This window comes from Drosophila montana, unplaced genomic scaffold (genome assembly GCF_035044405.1).
Source record: "Drosophila montana isolate Dmon_TW-CO22-7 unplaced genomic scaffold, ASM3504440v1 contig_1505_1, whole genome shotgun sequence".
NCBI lineage: Eukaryota > Metazoa > Arthropoda > Insecta > Diptera > Drosophilidae > Drosophila > Drosophila montana.
This window is the reverse complement of record NW_026996452.1, coordinates 4,673,108-4,691,803: the sequence shown is the minus strand read 5'-3', so window position 1 is coordinate 4,691,803 and position 18,696 is coordinate 4,673,108. Positions and strand designations below refer to the sequence as shown.

At 36.2% G+C, this 18,696-nt stretch overlaps 1 protein-coding gene across 1 annotated transcript; it reads right to left on the bottom strand.

The window, feature by feature from the left end:
- Positions 1 to 1,844: 1,844 nt before the first annotated feature.
- LOC135436645 (facilitated trehalose transporter Tret1-like) lies at positions 1,845 to 4,597 on the bottom strand. The gene is made up of 6 exons (XM_064694325.1): positions 4,437 to 4,597; positions 4,143 to 4,372; positions 3,952 to 4,082; positions 3,208 to 3,557; positions 2,717 to 3,129; positions 1,845 to 2,654 (listed from the first exon to the last, which is right to left on the bottom strand). Exons 1-6 carry the CDS (start codon positions 4,513 to 4,515, stop codon positions 2,457 to 2,459), a joined length of 1,401 nt encoding a protein of 466 aa, XP_064550395.1. The 5' UTR covers positions 4,516 to 4,597; the 3' UTR covers positions 1,845 to 2,456.
- Between the last annotated feature and the right edge of the window lie 14,099 nt (positions 4,598 to 18,696).

Sequence of the window (18,696 nt, the reverse complement as noted above, 5' to 3'; positions counted from 1 at the left end):
ATACAATTGCAGAAATTGATTTCCAGCAAAGAAGTGCGGACAATAGAAACGTCGCATCATCAAAAAAAAAAGGCGTTAATAATAAATAATAAATACCATATTTGCAGTGACACAATAAATAAATCGAGAAACAATTTTTTGTTGGCAATTGTGTGAAATTCAAAATTATTTCTCTCGCAATTTGAAGTGTTATCAATGGAGATCAGTGGATGAGTGGCAAATGAAAAAAGTATAATAAAATGATATACAAAAAATGCGAAAGGTACGGATATTGCTACTGTTGCCACACACACACACACACACAGACACACACTCACACATACAAAGGATGACAGTTTGCATTGCAAATGGTCTATTAATGGTCAATGGGCGCATAGGCCGGGCTCAGACAATAGGCGGCTGCTGCTGCTGCTGCCACTCGCAGCACTTTCTTTAAACAATCCAGAGTAAACAATCGGAATTTAGGTAACCACAAATCAAACACTCCTAACAATGAGAAATCGCTCGCATTAGCCGCAATTGTTTGGCACTTTTCTTATATTCAAAGGCGATTGAAATTGCATTTGGCCACACACAATGTGAATGTGTCGGAAATGCCCTAACTGAGAGTATTGTAATGTTTCCTTTAAGAATATAACCCATTATTTTTGTTATGTACCGGAAATAAACTGGCTCGCATTGTAGGTTTATAACTTGGTTCAAAAAGAGATATATTAGAATTAAGTTTTTTATTTAACTAAGTCAAGTCGATTTGGGTTTTATTGATAAGACTTGGGAAAATCGGTAAAAAAAATATTTAAAAAATACATATGCCTATACAAAATATTGTTAAGGAATTTTAGAAAACTCTGGACGAACATGTATTTGTTTATTTTTTTCTGAGTATATTTTTTATTTTATATACTTTTATATTTATTTATTTATTGACATTTTTTTATTTGTCATTGTAGAATACATTTCTTGACAGCAAAATGTCTGAGAGGGTATTAAATCTTCGTTACCTCTCTGGCTAATTTCATTTTTAGCATCCGGCAAGTCATCCGCAGTGGGAGTTGGACGAGCTGTGTGCACTAGGTCAATATATGCGCTTATCAATCCGATCAGCGCCTGCAATTGGCTGAAATTGCATTTAAACCACTCGTGAGGGCAACCCAAAAAAAATAAAAAAAAACTGTTACAAATTCTCCTCATTGCGGTTAATTTCCGCTTGTCAGCAACTGGGAAAACGGCTCCCAGTTGATAGCTGACGTTTGGAAAAACGTGTGAAAATTATGAAATTGCATTTGAAGGCGGCATTTGCTGACGCTGCTGCACTTAAGTGGACTGCACTCCCGAAAGCCCAGCTGCAAACTGCAAAGTGGGGTTAATTGCGCCTTTTGTGGGTCTTGTATGGACGCTTGCGTTTCATTTATCATCGCTTGTGATCTGAGCTGAGATCTACGGAGATTTGTGTGTCCTCCTGTCAGAAAGCTCATTTTTACGTGCACATCCCTCTACATTTTCGGCTAAAACAAAACCGAAATAAATAATTTCTCGGAATTAATGTGTCTTTCTTTGTTTGCTGATGCGAATTCATTAATTCGCATTTATCATTTCATAATCGCGAAAGCGGCTGCCAAAATGTTTTCTTGCCACGTTTTTTATGGTATGATATCAACTGCAGACTGCATTTGATTTCAAATAATTATTTGGTATTATGCAAGCTTGTTTTTGTTTTCGGGTGTTTTTCAGCCTCCAGGAAATGTCTCCGATATTTATCAATTTTTATATTATATATTTGTTGAGCATGATGAGCAAGAGTTGATCTATGGATGAATTTTGCAAAGAAGAAACCAGATTAAATATTTGTTTTCTGTAATTTTTTTTATTGCGTCTAATTTGTAGTCTTAAGTACGTTAGCTATGCCTAAGTCTTGTTTAACTAATTGTTATTTTAGTCGCAATACGTACGGGCTAGCGAAATATATATAACTATAGCTAAATGATTTGGTTATGCTAAATTTGAACTCGTATCACAGCGCTCAGACTTTCTCCAAACAAAATGAAATAATATTTAACAAAAGTACATGCAGTCTGTCTATACACACACACACACACACATACACACACACACAATAGACGCGAAACTGAGCCAAGCAACAGCAACAACAACAACAGCAGAAAAGCCGCAAAAACTGAAATTGAATTAAGTTCAAGAGTTCAGGATGAACCATGCCCCCATGCTATTTGTGGCAAGCTGTTGAGTGAGCTGCTTTGGCGGCGATATCTTGACAAGCAAGTACTCGTAACCGTACACACACACACACACACACACACACACACACACACCCATACAGTCATAATGGTAATCCCAACTTATGCAATGAGTCGCCCATACAAAAGCGACAATTTGGCGTGGTCGCTGGGATTGATGCCGTCGCTGAAGTCATCATCAACATATTTCACACGCGTCAACAATTAGTGCGTCAGCTGTTTGCCTTTGGTCTCCGGCAGAAATAGACCCAATATGATAAATCCGATGGCGCAAACGCCGGCTGACATATACATGGTGGCTGGCAGGCCGGGGCCAAAGATCATCATCGGATAGATTTTGAGCGAGACAAAGATGAAGGTGCTCAACGTGGCCATGCAGATGGAGGTGCCCAGAGAGCGTATCTGTTGGCATCAAATATAAACGTTACTCTATGATATGGCTGTCGTATCTAATCGGTACTCACCTTGGCGGGCAGTTGTTCGATAATGATAACAAATATAAGCGGTATAACGCCCAGGGATGCAATATAGGCCACCCAGCACATAAGCAGCAAGGACAACCAATTGGCTCCGGCTAGAAACTGCTTGGAGGCAAATTCCTTGAGCAGTCCAATGCCTAGCTCACCCAGACCCATGCCCGCCATGGATGTAAGCAGCAGCTTTCGCCGTCCCACACGATCTACCAAAATAACGGCACATATTATGCCAAACACCTGAACAGCACCAACTATAATGGTGCAGGTATTCGCTTCCATTTGGGTCTCCAGCTCGTTGAAGATGTGCGATGTATAGTTGAAGACCGCAAAGCTGCCCGACAGCTGATTGCAAATGAGCAGCGTAAAGTTCAAAGCAAAGATCTTCATGGTAGGCAGATTAACTGTAAACATAAGGTACACACACGCACACATAAATCAATAGAGCCGGATCTTATCATTATGTTTGTCTAGCTACTCACAGAAATCTTTCCAGCCGACGTCTTGCTGCACACCACCGCTCAGCACTTGTTGCTTGAATGTCTCAAACTCCTTTTTAGCCGCATCATTGTGAGCTGACTCATTATCTGGCTTAGCTGCTGGCAGATTTTTATAGAAGTAATACGCTTTCTCGGCCTGCTCATTGCGTCCCTTGCGCAGCAAGTGCTGTGGCGTCTCAGATAAGCCCCAGATGGCCAGCAGATAAACGACTGGCAGTAATATAGCTATGCACGGCATCAGATAATAGCTGAGATAGGTGGTGAGTATATATCCCATAATCATGCCAATGCTAACATACATCATGGCCATGGAAGATAGTGCGCCACGTATGCTGAAAGAGTCCAGATAAAACCAGAATCGTATTACAAACAAAAATAAAATTGTAGAGGGGCAAAGATTAAATAGAATTAGTTAAGAATATTACAGTTTACGTATGATATAATTCTTTCAGTTTACCATGGCAGCTATATAAAAAAGTGATGTGATCCGAGCAGCACTGCCTAAAGCAACAATTTATTACAAATTTTCATCAATATCCAAGCATCGAAAGCGAATTAATTTTCACTATTCAAATTTAAGTAATAATCGGAAATATCCACTTGAATTTAGACTTCGCAACATAATGGCATAACAATTATTAAAAGCACTTCCTATCTAAATTTGTTAGACAATCGGCAAATATAATCATAAGTACGTGCTTAACGTAATCTATAACACTCACTTACTTGTTATCAGAGATTTCAGCAACGAATATAGGTAATACCACATAACAGCCGCCGCCCGAAATGCCGGCTAGGAAACGACCCGCATATAGATACGTCACATCTTGTGCCGTATAGATAAGAATCCAATAGGTCTACGTTTTAAAAAGTGCTTGAGTCATTGTGCTGCACCACGAATATGCAAGTTTATTTACCATATTGGGTATGGCCAGAAAGTACATGCTCAATTTGCGACCCAAACGATCCAGCAGCAGGCCAAAGATTATGTTGCCCATGAGCGCGCCCAGGCCGATCAAGGAGCCCACCCAGGAGGCCTCATCGATGCTGATGGGTCTGTCGAGCGGCGACAGCTCGGAGCCCAGCAGTGGAAGCGATGGCGCCAGCCAGCCCACACCAATCCCGTGGGTCAAGGTCATGATGTGCACTATTTATCAGATCAAGTTTTTCTAATGTACGAAGTACATATATAAATCTCACTCAGTATTCACCTGTCATGGTGGCTATGACCTGCCAGCGATAGCGCGCACTAAACACACTCAACTTTTGCTCACCAACACTGTGAACCATTTTGGTTTTGATTTAATCGTTTTTCAACACTAACTAATTAATATGCAATGTTCTACGGTCGTGTATCTACTGAACGTTCTGAATGCGCTTCTCATTTGCTTTTATAGTAAAAATCTCGACCCCTAGTCGCTATAAGCGCCCCATAAAACGTATTGCTAAGATTAGATACGTGCGTAAGTATATAAATTTTAGGTATAGCTGTTGACTTTTTGACTACCGACTGATATACTTAGCTCGAACAGGGTTTATCGGTTGAACGTGAGCATTTTGAGTGGATGTTGGGGAATTTCTTTAATTTTCCTTAAGAGCTACGCAGCGAAAAATAAATAAAATCGAGAATTTATTCCGGATTATATAGACAAATACCTAGACTGTCAAGAGATAAGTGAGTTGTCGTGTGTAAACTGTAAAGTGTAGTTGGGCTGTAATCATACAAAGCGCAATCTCATTGTGTGAAAATTAAAGAGTTTTTCGTTGCTGTTTAAGTGCTGTCAACATTGTAAAAGTAATTAGCTTTCCATATACATATTTTTTTTACTTAAGCATCGTTATCTTTATTGTAACAACAATTACCCTTCGGCTTTCTATACGTACATATTGTTGATATTCTGCTCTAGTATTTCTTTCATCATTGTAGAACGTTGTAGAACAACTAGATATATTGGGTATATTCTTTGACACTTCCTATTTGTCACATAATTAATTATCAAGGTACCTTTTTAGTTAATAAATGCAACATATAGTGCTTATCTCTAATGAAGTCTATAGAGACTTACAGCTTCTGTAAAGAAAGCATCTGGCAACAAATCTGGGTATACTTATATACATGTGTGTGACACATCTAAGTTAAGATAACTTTACTTTTGGATTTGATTTTATTTACTGTGTGTTTAGTTTATTAATAACCTGCTGAATGTGAAAACGTGTAAAAAAGTGCTTGGGGTTTGTTTGTGGTCTTAATTTTGATCGGCATCAACAGTTGAATTGGACTTGAGAATATCAAATACTTTAATTGATATAGAGTGAGTATTTTATTTTATAAATTATTTTACTTTATTTTTAATTCGTTTTTAAACATTGGTTTTATTAATGATAATAAATAATATTGATAAAAATTGTTATTTCGATTTTTCGGATATACTTAATGTTTATTTATAAAGTTCTGCCCAACCTCAGTACATTAATTACAAGTTCATCTTTAAACATATATTTATAATTAATTAATTAATTAATAATTATCAAAGCTTTTTAGTACATTGTGGGTTTTCAAAAACAGCGCAGAGATAGCAGAGGCGCACAGTCGTAGCTTTATCTGTCTTTAATTTAGTTATTTGCTTAACAACCAAAAAGAAAGAGAAGAAATTTGGGGAAATTATTGCCGTTCCCAGGCAAATTATAAAATGGTAATATAAAACTCATTACACAAAAAGATGACTTTAACTCTTATATGTATACAAAAAAATCCAACGACTTAGCAACTAGATGCGCTGAGCGCCGCAGACAATTGGCAAGAAGTATCAGACTGAACTGAACAAGTTGGCAATTTGGAGATTTATTGCATTGATAAACACAATTTACAATTGTCGATCGTGTCACAATAAATGATTTTCCTGCGATCAAGTTATTATGTATAGTTCCTGGCAAAAATGCTCTGCGACGTCTGCGATCCCATCATAGAAACAAAAAAACTTATGTCGTTCGATAATGATGGATTCGCTGTGCTACCAGCTAGTTGGCAACTCTGCACCGAACTTGCATAAAAGTATTTTTTTTTTGTTTTTTTTTTTTAACTGGCGGCTGCTTCGTGATTCGTGGCCAGAGTTGGAGTTTGTGCAGGGTCAGAGTTCAGGCCCTGCGGTTTGATATGCAGTTTTGTAAAATGCTCAATAAAAGATACATTTTTTTGTTGTTGCTGTTGTTAGCCTGGAATTGAGTAGCCATTAGCCAGGCATATTATGTCGCCGTGTCGGTCTTTTGAATTCAATATATTCGTATAGCCAACTACGACAAAGATCCTGCATCATTAGCACACGATTGTTTGATAATTTGCAAATGTTGGCCTGTCACATTCAATTGCGAGTTGTTTAACTTTATTTTGCGATCATTTGTTTTAATTGTTGTCGAAATTTATTTTCACTAGAAATGTACACATTGACATTCCCATTGGATGAGAGAGGCTGGTTCGATTTCAAGTTTGCTTGGATCGGAAATTAATGATGTGGTGAACACTAAATTGGTGCTATATATTTAAAGGTTTGGTCAATAGATAAGATCCGATTTCGTGTATAAAATTCGAATTTCGGGTTTTTTTCCAATGTTAAAAAAACCAATTGCTTATAAAAAATGTTTTAATTTCTATTAATTTACAAAGATTCCCAATAAATCTTCTTTCTATATAATTTATATGAGTGTTAATTTTCTTTATGTTAGAAAATTTATTCTAAGCTTAGTTAATATATTATTTAAAATAATTTTCAAATTAAAATCAAATCTATATACTTTATTTGTATACGAATTTAGTTAATATCGAAATTCAACTTAGATTTTTGCAATTATCATCTATATTATATGATGATTCATTCGGATTTTTAAGAATCTTGTTTATTTAAATTTAAAGCACACAAATGTGTGTCGCTTATAACAAGTTCATTAATCAAACTGTCTTCTTATCGTTTAGCTTTGATCTTGACATTTTTCGGCCAGAACAAAACCCAAGCTCCGACATTTTTGGGTCTACAAAATAATACGAAATTCGCAAATATAAAAAATGTTTGTCGTATGTTAAAAATGTGCCCACATACACACATAACAAATGAGGGCTTTACTTTATAAATACCAAAGGCAGGAGCCACAACAATGGATGAACAAACCTTTAAAGACCTTTGGGTCGCCAAAAATTAATTAGATTAATTGCAGTTATTTGCAATTAGTTGAAGAAGCTGCTGAAAATGCAACTATTACTATCAACAAATTGCCACTGGGGGAGCTAGAAATCCACAAGTGGTCTCTTGCCGCTGTGGAAATGACGGCATGAATGGATGAATAATTGAAGGCAGTAGCAGAAGACACCAACGTACAGCGAATACAAATTCGTTGCTTTTTATTGTTCTCATGCTGTGACTGAGGTCTGAACATGTTGACAGCCGGCGCGACAAACGATGCCGACTGCTGCTGCTGCTACTGCTGCTGCTACTGCTACTGCTGCTGCTGCTGTGTGTGGGTGCAACGTTCCAGTGGCAGATACAAAGGGTATCTGCCAGATAGAGGCCAACATGTGCCGCTAGCAGCACACCGAAAATCGCACGTTTCTATGCAAATCTTTGTTGCTTTTCAATCATCTCGCTGCTATTATTTTTTTATTTTTTATTTTTTGGGGATCTCCCTCTCTTCGTCTCTCTCTCTGTCTCTCTCTCTCTCTCTCTCTCACTCTGTCTCTTTGGGTCTTTGGGGCCTGTAGGTAATAATTATCGCTTGCATTACGTATTTCGGCTGCTTCTCGCTTTTGTTTACGATGCCAGCGTTGCGCCTCATTTTTTTTTTTTTCATTCGAAATTCTGTTTGGCAATCTTAGCTAAGCCGCTGGCATAGAAAATGGGTGTTAAAATTAACGGGACCTAAATGGCTTTTCAATTTTACAAAAGGCTTCGCTGTCTCGCATTCGATTGCAAGAGCAACAAGAAAAACAGAAGCCCTCATTTCGTGTACTTTGATGGATAGTTTGGGGTTAAATATAGGTTAGTTTATGGCTCCTTAACTGCTATGGCGATGATTTGACACTTTGCTGTAAAATGGCAAAACGACCTTTTAAGGTTGTTGCCCAATGTGCACAAGCATCCAACTATCTGGCTCGCCTTTAAAGATATGCAGCTGCAATGAGCTCTGTTGTAAAATGAATTAATTGTGGCAATGAGTCTGCCTGCAAATTGCCAAATAATTTTCCTATTATCTGGTTAAACTCGGGTCTTCAATGCTGCGCTGAAGTTTGTGTGTGGCACATATCCTTGAACTGTTGTGAGTTGCGAAAATTCGCACTTTAAAATTAAGGAATTTAATGGTAGGAATTTTATTCTATCTAGACGAAGCTTAAAGATAAAACGAGTTCTGATTAAATCTATGATTCCCAAGCCACACCCATCTCCACTTAGGAAATATTTTTGCAGTTCTAACTCAGCGCGTTTATAAACATAATTATGACAGAAATACTCAATAAAAAATTGTTAACTGCAAATTTTTGACGTTAAATGAAGCAATCAATTATAATAATAAAATTTATATTAAGTTATTTAGTTGAAAGTCGTGTGACCAAGGGATACCCTGTATTAAAGTCAATACTAATATTAACTAAACTCTGAACTTATAGGTGAAGGATATAAATGACAGTTAATATACTATATACTATACCATTATAATAATAATATTAATAAACTCCTAACTACATGTAGAAAAGTGCCTCTATGATTTCTGAAATCTGCAGGTGAATAAATTGGAAAACGGATAAACATGATGAGATAAGCTATATCAAAGTTATTAATAAATAATGTATTTAACGCTCAAAAGTATTATTTCAACTTTTAATAGAGACTTACATAGCCTTGTTATAATTCTATTCTAATTATAGGCCACGTTTATGGTTACAGGGTATTACAAATGTTCAATGTCATTTGCATGAGCCAATGTACTGTCTATATACATAACTATACATATTTATTTATGCTTGATGGTGAAGAAGGAATATGAAATGCAGAACCGACTCGCTATTAAAATCACGTTAAGTTAAGCATGCACGGCAAGTTCGTTGCTGCAGTCTTTCGTTTTGAGTCTTGACGGTGATTACCAGCGTCGCTTCTGACGATTACCGGCGCTTTTAATAGAATCCAATGCGGATTCGTTCATGTAGCAGACAATCAGACGCTGCTGATGGCTGGAAGTAGATAGCTGCTACCAAAAAAAAAAAAAAACAAAATACTGAAAAAATATGAAAAAACTCGTGGGAATATTTGCGACTGCGATTATTTAAGCATTTCCTATAGCAAAATGATAATCGAAGGCGCACTGAATGCGCCGTGTAATGCTGCCATCTGCATCGCGTGGAGGCGGAGATGGAGGTGGAGATGGAGGTGGAGTTGGAGAAGGAAGCAGAAAGCGACAGAAGCTGTGCCCAAGAAGCGGCCGTCACAAAACCAAAAACTCAAACAGTTTGTTATGCAACAGCGGCGCTTGTCAGGGCTTCGAGTCGCAGTCCAAATCACTGCGCCCATCATCCTCAAGAAGCTAGCAAATCATAATAAAAACTGTCCACTGTCAACTCGTCAGCTGCCTCGCATCTCTTCTGTCTTTGGCCCATAAACAGAAACCAGCTCAAGTCATAAAGTTGTCAATGACAGCGTTTCGAATCAATAATTTACAAATTTGCCTTTACCCCGCACCTCGACAGCTGCTGAAGGGCCCCCCATATTAATGATATGTCTACCCGCTTCCCTTTCCCCAACAGCAATTAAATGAGCCATTCGGATGTTTTTGTTTTACGATGAAGCTATCAAATTTTGAGCTTACATTTTTATTATAGTTTTTGTTTTTTAATTAGGCTCTTTCTTTTTATTTAAACTATTTAAACAATAAAGCAAAAGTTGTTAATTATAATATATCTGTAGAGAGTAAAAACTATTTGTATCAGTTAAAATTATTTAATAAATTATATTAGTTCAACATGTATTCGATTTGCATGTGAAAAAAGAAATAGTTTTCAAATATTTCTAGTTAGATAAGTTTCACCATTATTGAAAATATATTTCGTAAAGTTACATTAAATTACAATAATCATACATTAAATATTATTTGATAATTATTTTTTTCACATTAAACATGCTTTATGCTTTTTTTAATTAATACTTTTCTTAACCATTTACTTCCTTTGACACACGGAGTCATATGTATATGCATTAACAGACATCTGTGGACAGTTAACAGCGATGTAACAGCTTAACAGTGTAATTACATGCGCTGTGTTAACTCTCTTGCTGTCTCTAGCTTCAACAGCTGATCGCTGGACCGGTCGCAAAGTCAATTGCATTTGTTTTCATTTCTGGTTTTTGACTTTTTGCTTTTGGATTTGACTTTGTTTTTAGCTGGTTAACATAAAAATGTTGTTGTTGATGTTGAGGAAGATGTTCGCTTACTTCGGCGAAGATTTGCGGTAGCTTCGGCGACTTTGCCGACTGCTTTTCTTGGGTGACTTGGCTGGGAGTCGCTGTTTGTGCGTTTTCGCTGGAGAAGAGTGCGCCGAGTCGGAGTTGTAGTCGGGGGCCGAGTCGGAGTCGCTCAACTACTAAAGTTGGACGCCGCATTTGCCAATTGAAACATTCAAATGTGAATATCGTACGGGTGAAGACGTCTTCTGTGCGGCCTGGCATCACACTTTGTACTTAAATTCAAAAGATTTTTTACACAATTTTATTGTATCTCGAAACTGTTTTGTGCTTAAACAAAATTAATTGTGCATTGTTTCAAGCGTATTTTCATAAAGTGTCTTAAGCTTGGAACTTTAGTGTCTTTAACGGCTTGATTTTATTATTTTTAAATAAATATCTAATATACCAGACTTTGTGCAGAACAATAATACATATTATATTTGTCGTGAAATGAGCTAAAATATAAATTTCTTTAACAAAGTCACTTCAAAAGTTTGTCCAAAAATGTTGTCAAATTTTGTAGAAATTTTCAGATACTCAAATAATCATTTTTGATAAGTTCTTGAGAATTCATGATTTGCAAATACATTTTTCTGATTAACATTTTTCTTAATTTTTAAATTGAAATATCTGTTTATTTAGTTATATTTTGTTGGCGCAATACACCACAATTTGTATTGTTAAACAAATTAACATTGCTGATGATCTGTGGGTGGCAGCGACATCACATTTGAAGTGACTTCGTTTTTTACTAACGCCTAACTACAACTTAATCGCGATATTTGTGCTTTAGACAAACAAAACCTTAGTGAGTTACAAAAAAAAAAACATCTAAAAAACCAAATAAAAAATGCAACATTAAAGCTAATATACAACGAGAGAGAGAAAAAACTACGAAAACAGCGGAAAACTCTATAATAATAAAGCAAAACATATTACTTCACTCACGAAACCGAAAGCAAAACCACTTTGCGAGCACAGGAAGAAGTTGCTTCCACAGTGTGTTGCCACAGAAAAAAAATACACACGCACACACACACACACACAAATCTGACATTGAGGCTGCTGCTGATGCTGCCGTCTAAAGGTAAGTGAATGCTCAGAGGCCTGGAATCTTGCCAGCTGTAACTTCTAAGCTGTCCATAAATGGCAAAAGTGCTCAGCCAACTGCTGCCTTTCACAAACGAGCCTAGTTTTTTTTTATGGACTTTAATTTAGCATGTGATTTTAATAAGTGTTTTTAATAATTAACTTTAAGATTGAAGCTTGATTGCAGTGCGTTAATCAGCTTATTTCTGGGGCGTATAGTTCTTGCAGAGGTTTTTCTTTACTTGTTAATATTTATTAAGGAATTATCTTTCAGAATTTACTGGGAATATGTCTTGTTATGTTCGGCTTAAGTAAATTTTGCTTATGAACAGTATATATATTTATTTTGTTTTATGCTTTTATTTAACTCTTTTACATTAAATAATTTTTAACCATTGTCAATCAAATCAATATCTTTGTGAATGGCCAATGTATTAAAAAGATACACAAGCTTTCAATAATATTTGTGCATTTTTTATTTTTTAATATTGATACAGTTTGTATGTCTAGGCCAAGTTTTATATTATTTGAATTTTTTATACTTGTTTTTTTTATTGATTAAACCGTTTTTGATAGGATTTTTCTCCAACATTTTATTTTGTTTTTATTTTTGTGTTAAGAAGAATTTTTTCATTATTACTTATTATATCTTATTTTTTCATTTATATTTGATAAAAATGGTTTTATTATTAATTGAGATATCTATTTAGTTATAGAATCTTTCAAAACCTGCATTCTCATTGCATGGCGACCGATTTTTTTAGATTTTCTTTAAATTGTTTATTAATTAATTTTTGCAACACTGAGCAAACTTCCAATTGTCCTCAAATATATTTGATTATTTATATTAATTGCAGTTATATCCAATATATAAAATGCAAATTCATAAAATCTTAATCAGTTAATAATCATACAAAGTCATTGCAATTAAATGTCAGCGACCTCAGCAGCAGCTGCAGCCGCTTCTTCTTTTTGCCTTAATTAGCTGTGTGTAATTAACGAAAATATTAATTATTTAAATTGTTCTAACAAGATATGCATAAATTTCGCTCATGTTTTAAGCAAGTGGACTGTCCGATTAATAAATCAAAAAATATGTTTTTAGCATAGATGCATAGATAGAGAAAAATTAGGCAGCCTTTAAAGTGATGGCATACATTTCAATAATAATTATTATTTTTTTTTTTATACCAGTTTTTAATTGTATATTTGTTTTTGCTTAACCGCATAAATTTACCATTGCCGAATTGGCCACAGCTGAGTTTTTGGCATTGTTATTAAAGCATCTGAGATAAAGTACCAGCAGTTCAAGGATGTACAGCAGCCGCAGCCGGGGCAGCAGTGGCTCAGAATGAACTGCTTGGGGCCATTTGGGGCAGCTGCAAATGCTTGGGTTAGATAATTTTTTGTATTACAGCGCCCCAAAATTACAGCCGAGGCGACAGCAGAGACACAGAAAGTACTTGTGCAGGAATTAGGAAATGCGGCTTAAATGTCAAGAGTTGCTACAGATTTTTCCAGCCTTGTGGCGCAAATGAACAAAAGAAAAGCGCCAAGTTGCCGCAGACATTGCTTAGCCATAGCCAAGTAAAAGACAAATTTAGGCCAAATGTGTGACTTAACATCTTTCACATCACACACAAACCTACACACACACACACACAGTCGTCCACCCGCACCAAGCGAAGGTGTTTTAGTTATTTTGTTTTATGTGGCAGAGGGTTAAAGTTGAGCTGGCAGAAAGAAATAAAGCTAGGGGGAAGCAAAGAAAAAAAAAAAGAAAACACCAAACTGGCTGCTTTAAGTGTAAGTAAATGCTGTATACAATATAATTTTGCCCGCCAGTTGTTGTTGTTGTTGTTGTTGTTGCTGTTGCAGATGGCCAGATAAAAGTTCAAAATGCGAATGTTGTTGCCTGGCTAGTTCGGTTTGAGTACGAGTTGGTCTGCTTTGCTCATTAACGTTCGCCAGCAAAGAAATGGCAAATAAATTTAAAAGTCATTCAAGCAACAATGCCCAAAAGCAGACCTACGCCCCATACACCTCCCCCCTCCCCCCAACCACCCTCTCTACGGTCGTATTCAGCAACAGCTACAACTTTGTTGTCTTCTATTTAAGTTGCTGTTGCTGTTGCTGTTGTTATTGTTGTTGCTGCTGCTGTACTTGTATTCCATTCAAGTGTTGATGCGTTAACTGGCGCTGCGTGCGCATCGCTGAAAAGCCAATGAGCCGCATCTGTTGCCGACAGTCCACGGCAGAGCGTACGATCAAGTAAAAGTAACCTAATCTATCTTGTTTTCCCCACCTCCTAGACATCTAACCTTACGTTTGCTGTTAGCATTTTTTTCTTTAGTACCCATCTTTAGTGATTAATGAAGTGTGTAAATAATGTACATGTTTTCTGCTTTTGATGCTGCCTCAAGATTTCAACATATTCTAAGCATTAGGTTTGTTTTTGTTTTTTTTTCTGACTTAACGCATGTTGCTGTTGTTGTTGTTGTTGTTATCGCTTTGTGTTTTTGTTGTTGCTATTCTTGAAGTGCGCAACATGTTTGCTTTGTCTTGGGCGCTCAGCTACATTACAAGTTATGAAAACACTAGGAAATACAAAAGACTTTGACAACGAACTTGCCCAGGCGCAAAAACAAACTTAAACAACACGTCAACGTGAGTTTTTTCTTTCGATTTATTTTTTTGTCATTTGGTCAAATGTCAGCTACGCTTCAAGTGTAATAAATAAATCGTTTGTCAACTTTTTTGGCAGCAAAACGAAAGACTTAGGCAACGAACTTGAACTTTTGTCTGCCGTTTTTATTTGTTTATTTCTTTTTTTCCTTTTTCGCCGATGTGTATGAACTTTAAGTCAAGTCAGCTGTAACTGTTTATATCTAAAGTGTTATTACCACATCAAGTTGCAGCTTCCCACCGTTTATTGCATGCGTAAAATGTTGTATTACATCACGATTTTAAATATGATCATTATGTGTGCATTTAACAACTAAATGCCAAGTTCTTAAATTACAGCATGCAACATGATTGTAGAAAAAATAAAAATAAGTTAAAAAAAAAACAGCATATTCATCAAGCCACGTGCGTTGCAAATTGCGTAGCCACAACTTTAAGTGCAAATGCTGACCGCTTTGTATATGGCAGCCCAGCGCTTGATATACGGGCAGCAGCGGCATGCGACGGCTTGCGGCATGCGGCTAAATGTCAGAGCAAAATGCTGACCTCCATGCGCTGACAGGCCACACTTTGCGTCATGCCATTTTAGGGCTAACATTGAATGGCATTTGCTTTGGCCAACTTCAAGTCTTAGATTGAGCCAAAGACTTTTTTGATGAGCAGCAGCCAATTGATTATTAGAAATTGGAGCATCTTTTTTCTGGTAAATATATTTTATGCACAGCTATAACTCAATGTCAGGCAATTCTTTATATAAATAGTTTTTGGTTAAGACCCGCATGACGAATTGTTTTGGCTGTGATGCAAGATTTTGATAAAACAACAGCTAAAATATATAAATATAATGCTATTTTTCAGATTTAATAAACTTAATTATCGGCTTTAAAATGCCAATATGCTAGAAATTTATTCTAGCAAACGAGTTTGATGCTTAAAAGTCTATAAACTTATCAGATTTGTTTTGTTTAAAAACGTGAAATTCACTTTGCAGTTAGTGTTAACAAAAGAGCACAGAACTTGTTTTGATGAGTTCTATACTACGCCTCATCAGGATCTATATTGGGCCAATGACATCACTTAACCAAAAGGATGCTGTGGAACTAGTTTTTATTAGGGTGATTCATTAGTATTATGTTTATGTTAATAGTATACTTAGCTGGTGTCTGAACAGTAGGTGGCTTCAAATTATGCGACTTAATTTGATCATAAACTAAACTCTTGTTTAAGTTGTCGCTTAATTTTATGCTCCGCACATCTTCATTTCTATGGTTTATGGATGCTCAAAACAAAGTCTGTTGGCTAACTTTCAGTTCCGTATAATTTTTCTCAGGCCGACAGCAATAGCGAACTGTCATTGCCAGCGTTTCCACGAGTACTTTAAAAGTAGCTGCCAATGATACGTCTATTAGGCAACTACTTAAGTAGGCATCATAGACTTCTACTTGGCGGCTTTAAGCCAATTAGAAACGCCTCACCCTGTGAAGAATCATAAATCAAAAGCACCTATAATTCCGCATCTCAAAAAACACACACACATACATATATATATATTTTTTTTTGTGATATGGTCGGGTAGGTCATTTTGATTATGTGCTTCAGGCACAATTAAAAGCGCGAAGGCAACGAAATGACAAGAGCTCTTAACAGTCATAATCGAGGCACTTTGATGTTTTCGACAACTTGTTGGCTTTGTCATCGTTCAAAAGCAGCACGAAGAACAAAAAACATGGCAAAGAACTACAGCTTTTAAGGCGGCGTGTCTGCCGCCGTCAAGTTCGTTGCCTAAGTCTTTTGTTGTTGCTTCTTTTTATTTAGAATTTGGAAAGGCGCACAAAAGCCGATAAATTATTAATTTTATTATTTATGTTTAATCGCAGGCTTTTAATGTTTGCTTACTTGCATTTGCATATTGAACAAATTTTAAGATAACGAATAATTATAAAAGACAGCATTTTATGCGACGGGAATTAAATTTAACTTTGATTATGATAAAATTATACAAAAATATTTCAAGATTTCGAAAATCAAATATCGTGTGCTGCCAAAATTAAAATAATTATTTTTCACTGTTTAACTTTCCCTTATTGTCAACATTTATTGTTATTATTAATATTTATTTAGTTATTATTGCTTGTAAATGTTATTATTATTATTATTTGGTTTGCCATTTCCGCTTGTATTACATTTCCCGCTACTGACCCAGACTAAAATTGCACAAACAAAAACACGCTTTAAAATCATAACAAAATGAATATCAAAACTGACTTTCGTTTACGTAGCACAGCCCAAAAAAAAAAAAGATAAAAGAAAAGATAAAGACAACAACAGCGTCGGCAACAAGAAACAATTACTCCAAACAATAAGCGACTAATTCGCAGCTTCAGTTAAGATGTTGGTGGCGAATGAGCAATACAGATTGAAACAGTATGTGTGCATGTACTTGTGTGTGTATGTGTGTGTGTGTGTGAGCAGAAAGTGTATAGAGATGAGTGCGAGTAATCATAAAAAGGCCATCACGATGAGGAAAAGTGCGCTGGCGTTGTATAAATTAGAGAAAAGCCGCAAAGGCAAAGAAAATTGTGAGCCATTGTTGTTGGTTAATTAACAACAATAGCAGCAGCAGCAACAACAAAAACAACAACAACAACAACAACATTAGCCACAGCTGATTATTTAACCAAGTGACATAAATCAGCAGTTGGGCTGAGCATGCAATACTGACCCACATTTTGTGGGTGGTTCATAAATCAGATATCGAGCCAAAAAGAAAATAAACGAAGGAATCGAAATGCAATGCAAGAGCTGCCACCGGTTTTTTTTTTTGTTTCGGATTGTGGCAACTCCCGACCAGACAAACTGGCGGCAGAACAACACCAATTACCTATTAATTGTTGTTGTCGGCGTTGTTATTGTTGTTTTGGTTGTTGCTCTTGTTGTTGTTGTTGTTGTTGTTCGACTGCCGCAATTGTTTGGCGGCGTGGCAGGCGCCGCCTTTGCTTGTCATAAATTGCGGCGCTGCTGTTTTCGCTCGCCGGCAATTGCCTCATAACAATTGCAACTGCGGCGCTGCAACTGCGACTTTTGTTTGTTTTCGATGGCGGCTTTGCGAACTTATTTATATTCCTTTTAGTTTCAATATTTGTTTTTATCTTCGATTGTTTTGATATTGGTAAAGGTAATTTATTAAAGAATTATATTGTATTTTTCGATTATAAATATTTACTTTTGTTTTTCCTGGACAACATATCAACCCACCTGCCTAACGGAAGTTCAAGAATATAAATATTTCAATGCTGACAGCAAAATTAAACACTTTTATTTCTAAATATATGCACATATATATTTGATATAAATCTTTATAGTTAACTACAACTTAATTTATATGTTGCGGAAAGCTCGAACGCTTGTCTATGTCCGAAGATTTATTGCTAGTTGATAGATTTAAAGCATATTTAAATGTTGAATTAAAATATTCCACCCCAAATATCACATACGACTTGAACTTTTTATAAAAACAGGTTCGTTGCCACAGTCTTTTGTGTGCAGTTCGCTGTTTGGGTCATTTGATTTAAGTCTTGTTTTTTTTTGATGTTCACTGTCGTTGTTATGATAAGTTATAATAAATATACCTTAAATTATGCGCAATTTTATAACCTTTAAATTTGTAATGCAATCATTTTTAAGGATTTGTGTGATAATTGAACTCATACATGGAACTTAAATAATGATATGGGTTATTTATTTTAATTCTTTAGTCATTTTGTATTGTTTGCAGTTCATAAACTTATAATAAGAGGCATAAAATTTGAATAGTCCGGTGAAAACAATTATTAAACAATTGCCCAGATAATGAAAAAATACTGTAAGTTATAATTAAATTCAAAAAGCCCCGAAAAATAAACATACGTAATAAAGATGAGCTAAAGAAAACTGGCGGCTACAAATTTTCAACATCTCATAAAGTGGGGCGATTGTTGGCCAGCGGAACGAGCCCACAGCAGGAGGCGGGCAATTAGCGCCCTTCGGCGGGCGGTCCATTGCCGCCGCGGGGCCAGTGTTTGCATGAATAATTGTTGCGGCGGCAGCGTGCACCACGAAGCAAGGAAAAATCTAAAGCGTTAAGTGCCTCGGTTTGCTTTACAAAACTCAACCGAGTTCCAATTAGCCACTGCGCATATATATTATACGTATATGGTGGGCGGCGCTGTGGGCGGTCCTG